This window comes from Vombatus ursinus, unplaced genomic scaffold, assembly GCF_900497805.2.
Source record: "Vombatus ursinus unplaced genomic scaffold, bare-nosed wombat genome assembly UNPS02014798.1, whole genome shotgun sequence".
Lineage (NCBI taxonomy): Eukaryota > Metazoa > Chordata > Mammalia > Diprotodontia > Vombatidae > Vombatus > Vombatus ursinus.
Genome location: NW_020954576.1, coordinates 5504490 through 5521671, shown reverse-complemented (window position 1 = coordinate 5521671; position 17182 = coordinate 5504490). Strand labels below are relative to the sequence as shown.

The following is a 17182-nucleotide window of genomic DNA, read 5'->3' as shown; positions in this document are numbered from 1 at the left end:
AAGAAAGAAAGAAAGAAAGAAAGAAAGAAAGAAAGAAAGAAAGAAAGCAAGAAAGCAAGAAAGCAAGAAAGCAAGAAAGTAAGAAAGTAAGAAAGCAAGAAAGCAAGAAAGCAAGAAAGAAAGAAAGAAAGAAAGAAAGAAAGAAAGAAAGAAAGAAAGAGGGGGAGGTGAGAGGACTGGGGTTGGGGGAAGATAAATAGAAAAGCAGTCATTCCTCTCCCTTGTAATCAGTCACAAATGGAGCTACTGAAACCTCTCAAAGGGGAATCACATAGCCACGTCACCCAATCATTTCCTGCCTTTTGCCCAGCAGGTTAATATGTGCTTTGGTCTAACCACTGAGGAACCTGTCCCCACCCCCACCCTCACCTCTTCCACAGACACAGGCCAAGGAAACACCAACCTTCAGCAAGGCCCGGTTACTCAGAAGGCAGTCCATCAGCACCGGCTCATATTTCTTGACCAGGGTGTCCCAACTGTGGTCACTTGCCATGATGCTGCTCTCGTAGCCTGAGGTAACTGAAGAGCCAATGGAGGAAGAATCCAGAGAACAGGAGATGGCTGCATCAGTATGCGTGAAAGAGAAAACCTCCTTCTCAGGCTGGGTACTGCTGGCCAGGAGTGTACCCACAGGGCCTTGGGCAGATCTGCAGTCGCAAGGCTGAGAAGCAAGCCTCAGGTCCTCACAGGCTCCTGAACTGCCCTGCCTCTTGACAGATTCATTCACATTGGTATTCTCTGTTCTTACATCTGTGGGACTTTGACAGGTACGCTCTACCTCCTTTGTGAGGAGGCAACCTTCAGCCTCTCCTCGCTCCCCAGCAGATCGCAGAGAGAGCCGTATGAAACTAAAACTTGAGTTAAAGACATCATGAGGGCTAGGTGGGGTTGTAGGGGTCTGCTGGCAGCCTACGTGGTCACAGGAGTTGTTTGCTTCCTTCTGTACCGAGGGGTCCTGAGTTCTGATGCCCTCAACCACCTCCCAAGGGTCTAGGGGGACCTCAGGCCTATGTGGGGGTGGAAAACTTCCCAAACAAACAGAGGCAGAGGAATCAGTAAGATCAGTTACACTGTCGGTCAGTTTGGTACTTGATCCTGGCTGAGACCAGAAATTTCCCGGTATACTATGCCCTATGACCCTGCTGCCTTTGAGGATGGGATTCCCAATTGAGGAACCAAAACCCTGTCTTATCAAATCCGAGTCTCCCAGTCTGGCCATGGTACAGGTCTTCAGCTCAGCCATTCCATCTTTGCTTTGGCCCAGCTCCTTCAGGTTGAATGATGGGTGAGCTGCAGCAGAAAGGCATTCTATCCGGGGCCTGGTGTCTGTCCTCATATAGCCAGGCCTTCTTGCCAACCTCTTCTTCTGAAAGGAGCCAGTAGGCAGCAACTGGCCCTGCTTACCTGAGAAAATGAAAGAAAATGACCCTATCAATCCATTAGTCTTAGCTGAAACTACTCTTGGGGAAGGTGAGGATTCCTTAAGCTTTGGGGAAAAGATGTCACAGATGTTACATATCCCATACCTTGGTGCAACTGGCATAGATTAGCTACTAGGCTGCACAAATTGTGAATGTGACCCAATATGGTCATTTTTACATTTGTATGCTCTTACATAAACATTTTCTGAAACTCTTCGCTTCAGAACATTCAGAAATACTATATATTTTTTTAAAGTTCCTATGCCTAGCAGAGTAAATGATCAGACTATTAGTTATGCCCCTAATTCAACAAAAGAACTCCAGCTGCCTACCTGTTGGTCCTTTCCCAGCTTGCAATGGAAATGGCAAACAATGGAAATCAACTCATCTGAAGCTGAAAAGTCAACATACTCATAAAACTGAAACTAAGACCATTCCCTGTGTCTACTTATTGGATATTACTTATGGAAAATGGAAGGATTTCAATTATTCAAATTCCAGGTTTCTCCCCTATTCTAGCACTTAAATAAGCATCAACTAGTTATAGACCAAGGAACTAGTGAGAGAAGTACATAAGTGAGAGAAGTACATATGACCACCTGATTAATGCACATTAACTTTTATATTCAGTGATGCCATTATAGAAGAGGGCTTCTTGAAAGTTTCTCTAACCTAGGGTTAAATTACCGTTTGGTATTGTTTGTTATGCCCACCTAGAGGCTCTTCATACAGTGTTGGGGCAGGACTTGAAAGCCATAGAGCAGGCACAAGTCTTACACAATCACACTTCAGAATTCAAATGAAATAGAAGGTATTAAGTGAAAAGTCTGGAGCAGCAATAAAATGTAAGGTGATAGTAGCAAGGTTAGGGGATAGGGATTAGACTTATAATTTCACTGGGAATTCCCAGAAAAGGAAACTCCCTTTTCCGATTAAAGACAATATCATATTTGCAGATTCTAATCTTAGAGTTTCCTGGAGCATAAAAAGGTTAAGATTCTTGACCAGTGTATAAGAAGTGAGACTTGAACCAAGGGCTTCCTGACTTGAGGACCCAGTTCTCTACCTAGTATGACAGTGATGGTGACAGTGACGGTGACGGTGATGGTGACAGTGACGGTGATGGTGATGGTGAATGGTGATGGTGATGGCAGCGGCGGTGGTGGTGGTGGTGGCGGCGGCGGTGGTGGTGGTGATAGTGATGATGATGGTGGATGGTGATGGTGAATGGTGATGATGATGATGATGGTGATGGTGATGGTGATGGTGATGGTGATGGTGATGGTGATGGTGATGGTGATGGTGATGGTGGTGATGGTGGTGGTGGTGGTTGTACTAATCAATGCTATTATCTCAAGGGTGATCTTTGAGACCTAGGTTTTCCTTTAGGACAGCTTAAGAACTATTAAACCAACAATTTTTAACCTTGTTAGAATTTCAGTACATCAGTGTCTGACTTTGTCAAAATTTTAAGGACAAAAAATCTGTGATATATTTATTTTTGTCATTAAAGTAAAAAATTATTTTCCCTTGGAAAAATTTTTAAAGTATAGCAACATTCTGGGTATTAATGGGAAAAAAATTTTAAACAGTCAGGAATCAATTCATCCAAATAACAAAAGCAATGATCTTTTCTCTGAAACATAGATTCTTTTGAAGTTTTTTACTATAAATTAGTTTTATTTTTAATTTATGGAATAAAACAAGCATTTTCATAACAGTACAATTAAAAAAGACAATTGTGCATGAAACCACAATTTGCTATTCCTTTCAAATATACAACAAAATTATCATGTAATTTTTTTCTTTCCTCCCCCACCCTAGAGATGACTACCATTAGACACAAATAGGTATATATGTAAAATTATTTTATACATATTTCTATTTATCAGTTCTTTCTCTGGATGCAGATAGCATCTTTCTTCATAATGTCCTTCACAGCTAATTTGGGTATTTATAATAGACAAAATAACTTATTCATTCAAAGTCGTCCTTAAAACAGTATTGAACTTAATACTTACTAGCTGTGTGGCCCTGGGCAAGTAACTTAACCCGATCACCTCACCAAAAGCAAAAAAAAAAAAATATTGAAATATAGATTCTTTTGTAACATTTCATGATGTAATGTAAGAAAGTTCATTAACCAACCCTGCACCAAAATATTTCCCTAGTCAAGCATCTCTCTGTCTCTAGATTAAATTCGGGGGTATTCAGTCAGGCTTTGTCTCAGGAAAGGTGAAGATAAGCACTGGTCTCCACAGTGCTCCTGTCTAGTGGCAGGTCACAGGATGCTGACCCTGGCAGGCCAATGGGCAGCACAGTGAGGCTGGCATCTGGCCAATTTGGCAGCGATGCCATTTGTGAGCTGTTAATGCAAGAGCCAGGGTAGTGATTAATCTAAGAGAGGAAAAATGAAGTGGAACCGATCTACTCATTTAAAGTACCTCCCTCGTCACACACACACACACACACACACACACACACACACACACACACACAGAGGACCTCTCAAATCACTAATAGTTCTGATACGCTTTTTCGGCTTCCAGATAAAACCTGCTATAAATATGGGGTTCTACTGTAAAAGACTTCTATAAGTCTCTGTGATAGGAATCATCCATTTATTGGAAACCAAAGATCTACCAGTCCTCCAGAGAAATGATCGCCAGAACATTCCAATTCATTCCAATCCAACATTCTAAAACTTCTTGCAAGTGCACACTTATGTAAATTTTAGTTTGGCATAGGCTTGGCCTACACACAAAACTCTGGGTAACTCATCTATAGCAGACTGTTAAGACCAAGACACCAAGAAGTTCTATCAACACCAGGTCACCATATGATAATGCCCACCCTTCCCTCCTACCTTTCAAATCCTCACAGAAGCGTAGAATTTAGAATTAGAGGGGATGCTGTAGCTCATCAAATCTAACTATTTTATTTTATAAATTAGAAAACTGAGGCCAAATGAGTTTAAAGAATTACCAAAGGTCATAAAAATGTAATAAGCATTATAATATAACATAATCATGTAATAAGGAAAAGTAAAGTTGGGGAACAAAACAAGTTTTTATTAAGTGCTTACTATGGGTTAGGCATTGCACCAAGTAGTTTACAAAGTGCTTTCATTTTATTCTGACAACCCTGGGAGGTAGATGCTATTATTATCCCAATTTTACAGATGAAGAAACTGGGACAAAGAGAGGCTAAGTGACTTGCCTAGGATCATACAGGTAAGCGTCTGAAGTCAAATTTGAACTCAGGTCTTGCTGACTCAAGGCTCAGAGCTCTTTCCACTTAACTGTCTAAGTGAGAAAGCCAGGATTCAATTCAGTTCCTCTAATTCTAGACCCAAAGCTCCTTTCATTAACCTATTAACTAATCAGCAATTTATTGAATGCTATGTGTTTGTGTACAATGTGCAGCTTGTGGTACAATGGATAGAGAGCCAACCCTGGAATCAGGAGAACCTAAGCTCAAATCTGGCCTCAGATTTGAGGCCAGTGTGATCCTGGGCAAGTCATTTAACTTACTGGCTGTGTGATCCTGGGCAAGTCATTTAACCCTGTTTGCCTCAGTTTACTCATCTGTAAAATGAGAAGGAAATGGTAAACCACTCCAGTATCATTGCCAAGAAAACCCCAAATGAGATTATGAAGAGTTGAACATAACTGAAAGGACTGAATAATGAACAAACATGTACAACACTGTGCAAGGTGCTGTACAGAATATCAAAGGCATAAATAACAAATACAACAAATATGTTTTAAGTCTCTACTGTGTGCAGAGCATGTGCTAGGTGCTGGGGAGATAATAAATCAGTAAGAATCCTTTGACCTCCCATTATATGCCATGAACTGATCAAGATTCTGGAGAAACAAAGACAAAAATGAAAATACTCCTTGATATCAAGGAGCTAACATGTCTGGCTGGCTATCTTTCTCCTCTGTCTCTCTGTCTCTCTCTCTACCCACACACACATACACACACACACTTATCTCTATGTATGCATGTGTAAATGTATACAACATAAAAACAAGGCTATTTGGGAGGCATGGCACTAGAAGCTAAGGGGAATAGCAAAAGCTAAATGTATCATCAGTGAACAATTTTTGAATGTCTGTTGTGTTCAGGCATGTTGCCAAGCATTGGGGATAAAAAGAAATAAAAACATAGTCTCTGCTCATGAGGCACTTGAACCTATCTGAAAAGAAACCTGGGACAGTAAAAAGGGCACTAACCTTAGAGTCTAAAAACCTGAGTTTGAATCCTTGGTCTGTTGATACTAGCTCTGTAACCTGAGCAAGTCACTTAACTTCTGTGTCTCAGTTTCCTCATCTGGAAAATGGGTACACTTATAAGATCAACAACACAGGATTGTTGTGAAGAAGCAGCTTTGTAAATCATAAAATAAATATATTTATTTTACATGAAAAATACCCAGTTCTGAGAACCACATTTTGAGAAAGACATTGACAAACTGGAGTACATCCAGAAGAAGGTTGCCAGAGTGATAAAGGAATATTTTATAAGAAGATCAGGTGAAGAAAATTAGGGTGAGAGAGAGAAGACTTCAGGAGACATGATAACTGAATTCCATTATTTCACAGAATCACACCAAATAATATAATCTCAGAGCTGGAAGGTATTTCAGAGGTTATCTAATCTAATTCATATCTGAACAAGAATAAAATATCCAATATACCTTCCAGCCATTACTGGAAGAACACCAATGAATGGAAACCCACTACACTCTAAGGCAACTCATTCACTTTTGGATAGGCTTATAGGTTCATACATTCATTTAGAGCTAGAAAAAAAATTAAAGTTCATATAATTCAACCTCTTCCTTTTATAAATTAAGAACTGAGACCTAGAGAGAAAAGCCACATCAGGCAGAATCAGGATTTGAACTCAGGTCTTCTGATCCCAAACCTAGCACTCTTCCCATGGCACCACAGTTTAGCAGGAAGCTTTTCCTTACAAGCCATAATTGGCTTCTTTGAAACTTTCACCCATTGTTTCTACCTCTCTGGGACCAAGCAAAATAAACATAATCCCTTTTCCATAAAACAGCCATTCAAATACTTGAATCTTTTACTTCATGTCCAACTACAAATCCTCATATAGCATGTTTCCAAGGAATCTCATCAACCTAGTTACCCTCCTCTGGATTCTCTCCTGTTTATCAATGCCCTCCCTGAAATTTAGTGCCAAGAACTCAACACAACATTCCAGAATTGGTCTGATTAGCTCATAGGACAATGATCTGACCAGAACCCAATATAGTGATTTGATCAGAAGAGAGTATGCAATCTATGAAAGACAGAAAAAGTAGATAGAGAGCTAGCCATGTAGTCAGGAAGACTTGGATTCAGATTCCATCTCTGACACAAACTAGCTGTGTTACCTTCGCAAGTCACTTAATCTTTCTTTTTCTCAGATAGCACTGATACACCTGAAAAATATAGAGCAGGTATTAATTTGCATTAGTAGAGGAATTCCCTCATATCAATAAAAACAAATGTTTAGTACAAAAATTTTTTTTAAAGATCACATTTTTTTTTTTGGCTGTCATAGAAATGGCAAACCACTTCAGTATCTTTGCCAAGAAAATCCCAAATGGGGTCACAAAGAGTTGGACACAACTGAAATGCCTCAACAACGACAAAAATCACACTGTTGATCTTATTAACTTACAGTCCACTAAAACCCCTAATTTTTTTAATGAGCAACTATCTAGTATGTCACTTCAATCTTACACTTGTAAAGTTTATTTGAAGAGTTTTCCCTCAAAAAAAAAGTAAAATTATTCTGTATTCCTCTACAAGTCACAGCTAGAGTCCATGAATGTTTAGAAGCTATAGGCAACCAGATTTGGGGTAAATATAAGAAGTATGTTTCTAATAATTAGAGCAATCCAACAACGGAATGGGCCACTTTGGACCAGGGGAATTCCTTGTCAATGAAGTCTTCAAGCAGAAGATAGATGATCAGCTATGGGGAATGTCATATGGAAGAAACCTGCATGCATCCAACCTGCATGAGTTGACCTCTACATATAACTCTAAAATTCTGATTCTGTGAAGTAATACTACAAAGGATTATACTACATGCCTGATGAGTAATGCATATTGTAAATGCTGCAAGACTTCAAAAGAGAAAGTGAACATTGTGGGGCCTGCACAGTTCAGGGAAGGCTTAATAGGGGAGATGGGATTAAATCTGGGCCTTGAAGGAAGGGTAGGAATTTAGTAAATTGAGAGGAGTTGGAGGGACCTTCCAATCAATCAATAAATATTTATCAAGTGCCTACTATGTGTAGGTCTTCCAAGGCGGGGATGACTCCATAAACAAAGGCATAAAAATTCACATGGTGTGTCCGTATGGCTCCATTCACATGGCGTATTTAGAGGAAATAGGGAGAGCAGTTTGGCTGAAGCAGAGAATGTGTCTAAGAGTACTATGAAATAAGTCTGGAAAGGTAGGTAGAACCCAGATTTTGGAAATACAGGAGTAGTTTATATTTTACCCCCATAAGCAAAACAGATATAATGAAGGCTTTTTTTTTAAAAGCAGGGGGATGACATTTGCAAAATAGTATGTTTTAGGAATATTGACCTGATTGTGACATGTTAGATAGACTTAGGAAAGGGGGAAGGGGAGGTGTGGACTACAAGCAATCCTCCAAGGGAATCAGCCTCTTTGTCCAGGGCCTAGCCAGGGCTAAGTACAAAGAACCTCACAATATTAGGACTGGAAGGAAAATTAGAAATATTCTGCTTTAAAGCCTTCATTTTACATAGGTAGAAACTGAGAATCTAGGAAGTAAAATGACTTACCTAAGGACACACAGCTAGTTAGGAGCAGAGCTGAAATAAGCAATTGTCACAGTCAGGCAGAGCCCTACAGATCAGGTAGACAATTAGAATAAAAGTTAGTCAAGGCAGAGTAGAAAGGGACCAAGACAGGTACACGGAGACCGGATGGAAAAATCCAAGGCAGGCAGAGACAGCAAGTAAGATACAAGATTCTGGTCCACTCAGTCGGAGGGAGCTTCTGACAGTCTCCCAGGAACTGGGAGAACTCTCTAGAAGAGAAATTGTTCTGAGTGGGTCTGAAGTTACTTTGGAGGATCGAATTTGTTCAGTTGGTCCTACCCTCTCCAGAGAATCCTCTTCCTGTTACTATTTGCTTGGCTTACTCCCTATTAAGCTGGGGATCATACTCAGCAGCCCAAGAGAATTTTGTAACTTCCTCAGAGGAAAGGGCCCTCCCTTTCAACATGATGGAGGTCTCCAGAAGAGTATCCCAGTTCTCGGAGGATATAGCAGACTTTTGGGGGGGAGAGCCGAGGTGAAGAGCATCTTGTCCTTTGCATTGGGAAATTTTTCCCTCTTGGGACTTCCTGACACTCTAACAATGTCATAGAAACCTGATTAAAACACTATTGCAACACTCCAGGTTTGAGGTAACAAAGGCCTACACTAAGGCGGTCATTTTAACCTTTTACCCACACCTTACCTCCCCTTCAGAAAAAAAAAAAGGAAGAAGAAAACCTTGGGAAAATACCTTTAAAAATAATGAATCCAAGAGGAAATGAAAATTGGACTCTGGGTTTAATTACAAAAGGAATTGGCTGAGCTGTTTTGCTTATCGTGGAAAAAAAACAATCCAATGAAATCTATATGGTCCTTTGGCTTATTATTTTTTTTTAAACTTATCAAAGTGCCAGCAACATATAGAGGTTTACTGAGGTTAAAAGAATAATTCCATGTAGAAAATAATTCACTGAAGTAATTCTGTATGATTCTCCATAGGTCATCAAAGCAAGCATTCCAAAAATCCCTTTAAAAATTGCTGTTACCTATGCACTATTAACACTAGAGCCTGAGTGAGAAGGAAGAGTCCCTCAGAATTTTTTGGATTGCAAATAACCAACCATGCTATTCTGTCACAAACTGTGAAGATTGAGCCTATGTGACCAGAATTTGGTGATGGGTGGGGTAGTCTTGAGTTACAGGCCAGCTTCTTCAGCATATTCCAGCTTCCAGGAGTCAAACCCCTGATCAGGAAGGTTCACCAGGGTAAGATCTGGAGCAGCAGCACCCTAAGCACAAGATTTTCTAGTGAGTAAAAATCCAAACCCAGAAGAATAAAGTAATAGAGAACAAGACAGCAGAGGGGTAGAGAGAGCTAGAATATGGACTAATGGTTACATTAAACTGCCTAGATCACAGAGGAGATAAGTAGAATAGAAAGCTATTCATACTCATCTTTCCACTTCTATATCCCTGCAACCTAGGGGAATAAAGGCATTCAGCCCCCTATTTCTCTAGGGAAAGTAGCTTCCCGACACTGCCTGAAATTAGGCTTTCACTTTTAAATTTAAATCCACTTGATGTTATATTGGAGGATCAATTCAATCTTTGTATTCTTGTCTCTCTGTCAGAGACTACATAGTATTGGGTTTGGTTTTGTTTGGAGGGGAAGGAGGTTGGTTTTGTTTGTTTTAAAATGTCTTTGATGCCTTCTGTTTGCTTGTTTGTTTGTTTTTACCATATAATCATTTCCTGGTTTAGAACTTCCCCCTTCCCTTAAAGAGAATCCTTGCAACAAGGAAAAACAGCTGAGTAAAACCCAGTGATCAAAGATGAGTATGCAACATTTCACACCCGGCTACAGTTTGTTTGTTTGTTTGTTTTTAATAGGAATCTTAATGTTCCCTTACTTTATTTGTACCCTTTTCTGATTATAAGATTATCCAATCTATTATTTTATAGGCACCCTGGGGCACAGCATGGTTGACTGTCTGCTTACACTTTAAAAGATCATACAATAACCTGATCTTAGTCAGACACTGTGTGTATATCTCAGGAGTAAATTAATATACTGTTTCTTCTCTGTCTCTCCTGTGTTGTTTTTGTTGCTGTTGTTGTTGTTAAGTTGTTTTCAGTCATCTCCAACTCTTTGTGATCCCATTTGAGGTTTTCTTGGCCAAGATATTGAAGTGGTATGCCATTTCCTTCTCCAACTTATTTGACAAATGAGAAAACTGAGACAAACAGAGTTGGGTGACTTGCCCAGAGCCACACATCTAGTAAGTGTCTGAGACCAGATTTTAATTCCTCAAGATGAGGACCTGGCACTCTATCTTCTGCACCATGTAGCTGCCCTGCCCTCTAGTATTGACTTCTAATCTGTCCCCCAAAAATCTGTTACAGAACCACAGAAACTCAGGGAAGAAACCCCCTATAGAAAATGGGCAGCCATCCCCTTCCAACTTCTGGAGCAGGCAAGAACCTAGCTGAAGAAGTAAGGCACATGGGAGAGATGCAAGGTAGTATGTTCCAGGCAAAGCAAACCACTACTATCACCTTGACCACTTCCCCTTGGACCCCAATGACATAGCCTAGGATCCTAAAGTCAGAGTTTTATGAACAGCAGTGCCCCAAAGACCCCTGCTTTCAGCCCTACCCCTGCAACTATCATTTAGGGGAGCAATTGCTATGGAGAATGGACATACCTTCCTTTCTACGAGCACCACCAACTACTTATCAATTACCACCAGTGGGCAGGTAAGCCCATAAACCCTGGGAATGGCAGCACATCCCAAACCACCAGTCCTACTTCCAGCCTCCCAAAGTCATCACCCTAGGAAACAACCCTTACAAAGAAGGGTTCAGCTATCCTCACCAACTGCCACATTTGAGGCAGCCAAGCCAGCCTCGAAGAAGCAGCAAAAGCACCCCAAGTGAGAAATGTGAAGTGGTATATTCCAGAAAAATTGAATCAACACCACCACCTCACCTCAAACCTCAGTGAAGATAGCATACAGCCCTGAACACAAGAGCCTGAAGAATAGTAATGCCTTCCAAACCACCATGCCTGCTTCCAGCCTGGGTCCTACAGGGAGCAATTTTTGCAGAGAAGGGGTCCACCTTCCTTGCCATCACCAATACCAGCTGTTGACCAACTGTCACCAGTGGGCGGGTAAATCCAAAAACCCCCAGACTACCAGCTCTTCTTCCTGCTCAGCCTCCTAAGACATTGTTTTATAAACCAACCCTTATGGAGATAAAACCTGGCAAATGTTTCTTGGGGTGCTGGAGCCCTACCTCCTTAGCAGCTGTGTGGTTTGGTTGTGACTCCTAGAGACCCAGAAAATGACATTATCAGCACCAAAGTCTTCTGTACCATAAAATGGTTCAACATCAGAAATAGGTATGATTATCATGAGAAATGACATTTAAAAATGCATATTACAATCTTCTTTGCCACTGCACCCTTAGGACCATGGGATTTTCCCACCCGGCTTGCAGCTGAAACCTCTATATGTTGTTGCCGTCCCTCCTCTCATTAGAAGATGAGTGCTTCTTGAGAACAAGATCTGTGGAGGACATCAAAGGTAAGTTTCACCCCCTCTGAGTTTCTGTCTTTGTGCCACCCTTTCTACTCAAGAACCAGATGAGGGATAGAAAGGTAGGCAGATGGACAGACTAATAGATAGTGCATATATTGTTTCTTGTATGCCAGGCACTGTGCTGAGAGTTGACTCTTCTTAGTATATATCCTGCCCTAAACAGCCAAGAATGGGCTTCTTAGGTTGAGTTCTCCTGGCTGAATGTATCCCACTCAATGATGGATCTCCTGGATCAAAATGTCAGCCTCTCCCTGACAGTGTCCAGACCTATAGCCTAACGCTATCTGAAAGGTTCTCTCTCTTCCCTTCTTCTCCTCATCTGCCATCAGAAACTGCTTCTATGGTAAAACAGACCAGGAGACCAGGAGACCAGGCTTCCCAGGATGAGCTCAGGATCAGATAGATAATATATATATGTATATGTATATATGTGTATGTATGAATGTATATATATATATACAGAGAGAAAGAGCGAGAGACACAGAGACAGAGACAGAGACAGAGAGGTAGCTAGGGACTCAAAATACAAACAGGAAAGAGTGAAAGTACTACTGATCATGTGCTATTGTGTCCAAGAATAGCTGGTACTATGGTTTAGTGTGGTACAGTTGAAAGAACACTGGATTTGGAGTCAAAGGACCTGTGTTCAAATCCCAGCTGTGCTGATTACTACATGTGTGATCTTGGGCAACTCACTTCAATTCTCTAGGTCTCTGTTTTCTCACATGTGGGATGAAGAGTTGGATGAGATGACCTCTAAGATCCCTCTGTAAGTATCAGATCCTGTGTGGGTGACTTCTACCTCTTCTCCAAACAGAAGGCAACCCCAATATTAGTCTTACAGAAAGTAGGAAGTCTACCATGAGAAACAACAACAACAACAATGGTATCTAAAGGTGAGAAGAACAAGGGCCAAATGACCCTTGGGAGCTCGGCAGCCCCTATTCCCTTTCAGGTCTATCTATCCAGTTGGTCAATAAGGGAATTGTCACAGATCTTGCCCCTGGCTTCCCTTTATCTCTGATTCACAAATGTGATACTACCCATCCCTTTGAAAGATGGATTATTTTACTAGAACACAGGTATTCACCAGCTGTTCCTGGTGAGTGGGGCCACTTTACACAGCTCTAACATTTCAGCCTTGTTCAAAAGCTAAATAGACTGTGGGTAAAGACACGGGCAAGTCTACATGTCATGGCCATCTCAGGTGTCCAAAGTTCACGGATGAACAAAAGCTCAGCCTCTCTGGTTTCCAAAAAGCCTCTAAGGGATAAACCAATGCAGATCTTTGTCTCAAAAGGCTATGAGGATATGAACACCACTTTGCTGTATCAGCATGGCAACTGGAAACAGGAAATTCCACAGTGAAGCATAACTGTACAGGTGTGTTTGCATCCAACTATGCTGCCGGCTCCTAATCGATGAAACTGGTGAAATCTTTCAGTCTAGAAACAAAGAAAACAGCACTTGAGAGATTATTTCCTGGCCTTTGAGGCCATATTCAAAAGTTTCATGAATATTTTTAGCAGTCATTTTAGGGAATAAAATCAGATTCTACTGGAACCTCATTGTCTGCAGGGTTTCATGTCATGAGATTGCTTTATGGGTCAAACAGTCTAATAATAAGGTCCTTTGTGCACATCAGCCACTACCCCTCACTCCCTCTCCGAAGACAGAGGTAGGGTTTGCTTTGCACTGAATTTCACTGTTTAAAGAAGAGTATTACATAACAACTATAACAACAACAACTCACATGTATACAGTCCTTTAAAGTTTGCAAAATACATTATACCTAAAATACATTTACAACTAATATATATTATCACATTTGATCCTCATAACAACATTTGGGGATTGCTAATGTCATACCCATCTTATAATTCAGTAAATTGAGGCTTAAGGAAGTGGAATGACTTGCCCAAAGGTCACATAGATTCAAGAAAATATCTGAAGCAAAATTCAAACTCAGGTCTTCCTGACTCTCAGGGTTGAACATAGAAGAATTTCAAATTAAAAGGTGGAGCTGCCCATCCCTAATGCATATCCATACCAAAAGCAAAAACGTTTTTTTACCAATGCCATACTTTCCTATTTCCTACAATGCTTTAACAAATCTCTGGGAATAACTCAGAGGGCACGTCATCTATCAAATCAAGGAATTAAAAGTTTTAGGTATGGAAAAGACCTCAGAGATCACCTCTTCCAATCTCCTTATTTGTAAGATGTGCAAGCTAAATCCCAGATTGGCTATTAGTGCTAACCCAAGTTTATACTGCTTTTTGAGGTTCACAATGCACCTTGCCCCATAACAACTTTGTCATATTCAAGATTCAGCTCAAGGGCCACATCCTTCATGAAGCTTTTCCTACTCCCCCCAAGGGCTAGTGTCTTCCTTCCACAATTATTATTTCCAAAGATGTTCTGGAGCCAGCCCAATCTCTCATAACCTCAATTTTCTTACGTGTAAAAAGGGGATAATAATAGTACCAACCAATGACAATACAAAGCTTAGCAAGACACACTCTCAGACTATAGCAATAGTTGTTGTAATGATCAAATGAGATAATAAATGAAAAGCACTTTGCAATCTGTCTCCTGTCTCAGTGTAGGAGATGGGCCATTCACTTCTCTATATGGGAAAAGCAACTGAAAAAGGTTGCAGATGCCCACTCTGAGCCCCATCAGGCCTTGTTATAATGGCATAACAGTCTCAGAGCTGAATCTCGATCTGTACCCTCACCATGACCCAAAACTAATCCTCACAACTTGAACGGAAAGTTTTTCTGAAGGCATATCTTTTTGTTCCCTTGGTAATATCTTTATATTCCTGTCTCTTATTCTTGATCCTCACCCTTTAAAACCATTGATCTTTTGACAGGCCTTAACACAGAATCTCAAAGTCATCCGGAACTGAATTTCACCATAAGATATCTTATAACATATGCCATTCTTTATAGAATCGACTGAGTCTGACACAGTTTCTTTCCTTTTGCTTCTCACGATTGAGTCCTTGGGTAGTAATAAGGTGTCACATGCTGCCATTATGTGGCTAATGTTTTAATCAGGGGTAACCAATGGTTCATTCTATTCTAACCATTTCTACGTCAAACATGGGTTCTGCTTTGGCTTGAAGGATGGGAGTTTGAGGATCCCAGGATGGCAGATCTAGAACTGGAAAGAATCTTAGAGGCCATTTAATCCAACTTCCTTGATTTGTACATGAGGAAAGCACCTTCTGAGGTTAAACTACTTGCCAAGATCACACAGGTAGTAAGTGACAAAGGCAGGATTTGAATTCACATCATCTGATTCCAAAGCCAGAGTTCTTTCAGATATGTCACAGACGTATCAAAAATCCTTAACAAGATAACCAGACACAATTTTCTGTCTCTATTTTTTTCATCTGTAAAGACAACCGGTTAAATAATGAATAAATATTAGAGAGCTGAGATGAGGAAAGAAGTTCAAGCTGACTCTGGCTGTCAGAAACCCATGAATTCCAAAACCGATTTCAGAAGGGGGTGTTGAATAATTATGTTAAGCACATAACATTAATAATAATAACATATATTATTATGGCATGTTATATGTTATTAGATTGTTATTGTTCAGCTGTTTCAGTCATGTTCGACTCTTCGTAATCCCATTTGGGGAGTTTTCTGGGCAAAATATTTTGCCATTTCTATCTCCAACTCATTTCACAGGTGAGGAAACTGAGGCAAACAGGATTAAGTGACTTGCCGGGGGTCACACAGCTACTAATTGTCCAAGGCCAGATTTGAATTTAAGAAGACATCTTCCTGACTTCAGGCTTAGCACTGTATTCACCTAGTTATGCCATATAGATAGATGAGAGAGAGAGAGAGAGAGAGAGAGAGAGAGAGAGAAACAGAGAGAGAGAGAGAGAGAGAAGGGGGGGTAATGTTATATTAAGGTGTGCAAAGAGCTTTACATAAATTATCTCCTTTTAGGCTCACAACAACCCTGTGAAGTTGTTGCTATATTATCCCCATTTTGCAGATAGGGAAACTGAAGCAGAAACTGGTTAAGTGACTTACCCAGAACCACACAACTAGTAAGTCTGAAGTATGTCTTCCCTGTGACATCTGGCCGCTGTTGAGGCAGAAGTTAAGTACCAGCTGAACTATTCAGGCATCTGTCAATTCATTCATCATTCAAACAATAATTTTTAAGTGCCTACTACATGCAAAGCATCATGACAATACAAAGATTAGCAAGACACAGTCTCAGACTATAGCAAATTCAGCCCATACTGCAAAATGCTCTTTCTGTTATTCTAGATTTGATTCCTTCAGGGCAAGGTCTGGTTCTATTTGCTAATACGGACATCTAAAGGTATGCTGTGTTCTACCATGTTCTCTGTTTTCAATCAATCTATAATCTTTGCTGCCTGATTGATGCCTGACCCTCTGAAGTGCTTGCTCACATCCTTTATGCCAGGACTTCTCCATCCCTTTGACTGCTGAGGGCTTGAGAGATAAACACAGAGCTGTGTAGAAGGGTAGGGCCCTAAATCTCCAATCCCTGCATCTTTTCATCTTTCTCACGCTGTTAATTCTTGTAAATAATTGTCTTTTCCATGTCATGTAAAGTGCCACTCAAAACATCTTATCACCATCTGAAACCCCCTCAAGAGGGCTGTTTGCTACAGATGGGTTTCTCTAATGAATTTTTTAACGGTTGCCCTAATAAAAAATAGATGAACCAGAAGGAGCCCTCTTTATAGTTGTTATTTCAAAACAACTAAACAACTTAAATTCCTGCTCTCGTTTTTTGCAGCAAAGACTGGGAAGCTCTTCTATTCAACTGTAGCTGAGGATGGCATTTTTCATCCTAATGCCATCTGTAAAGCTCACAGTTACCTTTTTAATACCATATTTTATGCACAGTCTTATTTCCATGGCTTTTTAAATGCCTTGCTTTGCATGCCAACTTTGAAAATGTGTTTATTAATATGATAGCAAACTGTCATCACTTTGTACAGCAGAACAATTAATTCTCTTGTATCTTTTTTGATGGATGCTTCTTCCCCCATATATAGATTTTTCGTACTATTCAGAATCTAAGCCTACGTCAAAGGTTTTGGCCACTTCAAACATTTGACCTCAGACTGAGACAACACTGTTGCTCTTCAAATTGTCTTCTTTGTAGTTCCATGGGAAAGAAATGAAGGGATTTTCTAATTACCTCAGAACTCTGTTGTAATATTGATTGGTACTGAGGGACCAGAATAATGCCAACACTATTCACTTTCCATTTTATAATGATAATCAATAAACATTGGGACAGCTAGGTGGTGGAAAGAGTGGCTGAAGAT

At 40.4% G+C, this 17182-nt stretch overlaps 1 protein-coding gene across 1 annotated transcript in view; it reads right to left on the bottom strand.

The window, feature by feature from the left end:
• LOC114050170 (disrupted in schizophrenia 1 protein-like) overlaps positions 1-17182 on the bottom strand; it is a 508708-nt gene that overhangs the window by 430962 nt on the left and 60564 nt on the right. The window contains exon 2 of the mRNA XM_027871792.1: positions 404-1404. Within this exon, the coding sequence (XP_027727593.1) occupies positions 404-1404 (1001 nt within the window). The remainder of the gene's footprint in view (positions 1-403; positions 1405-17182) is intronic.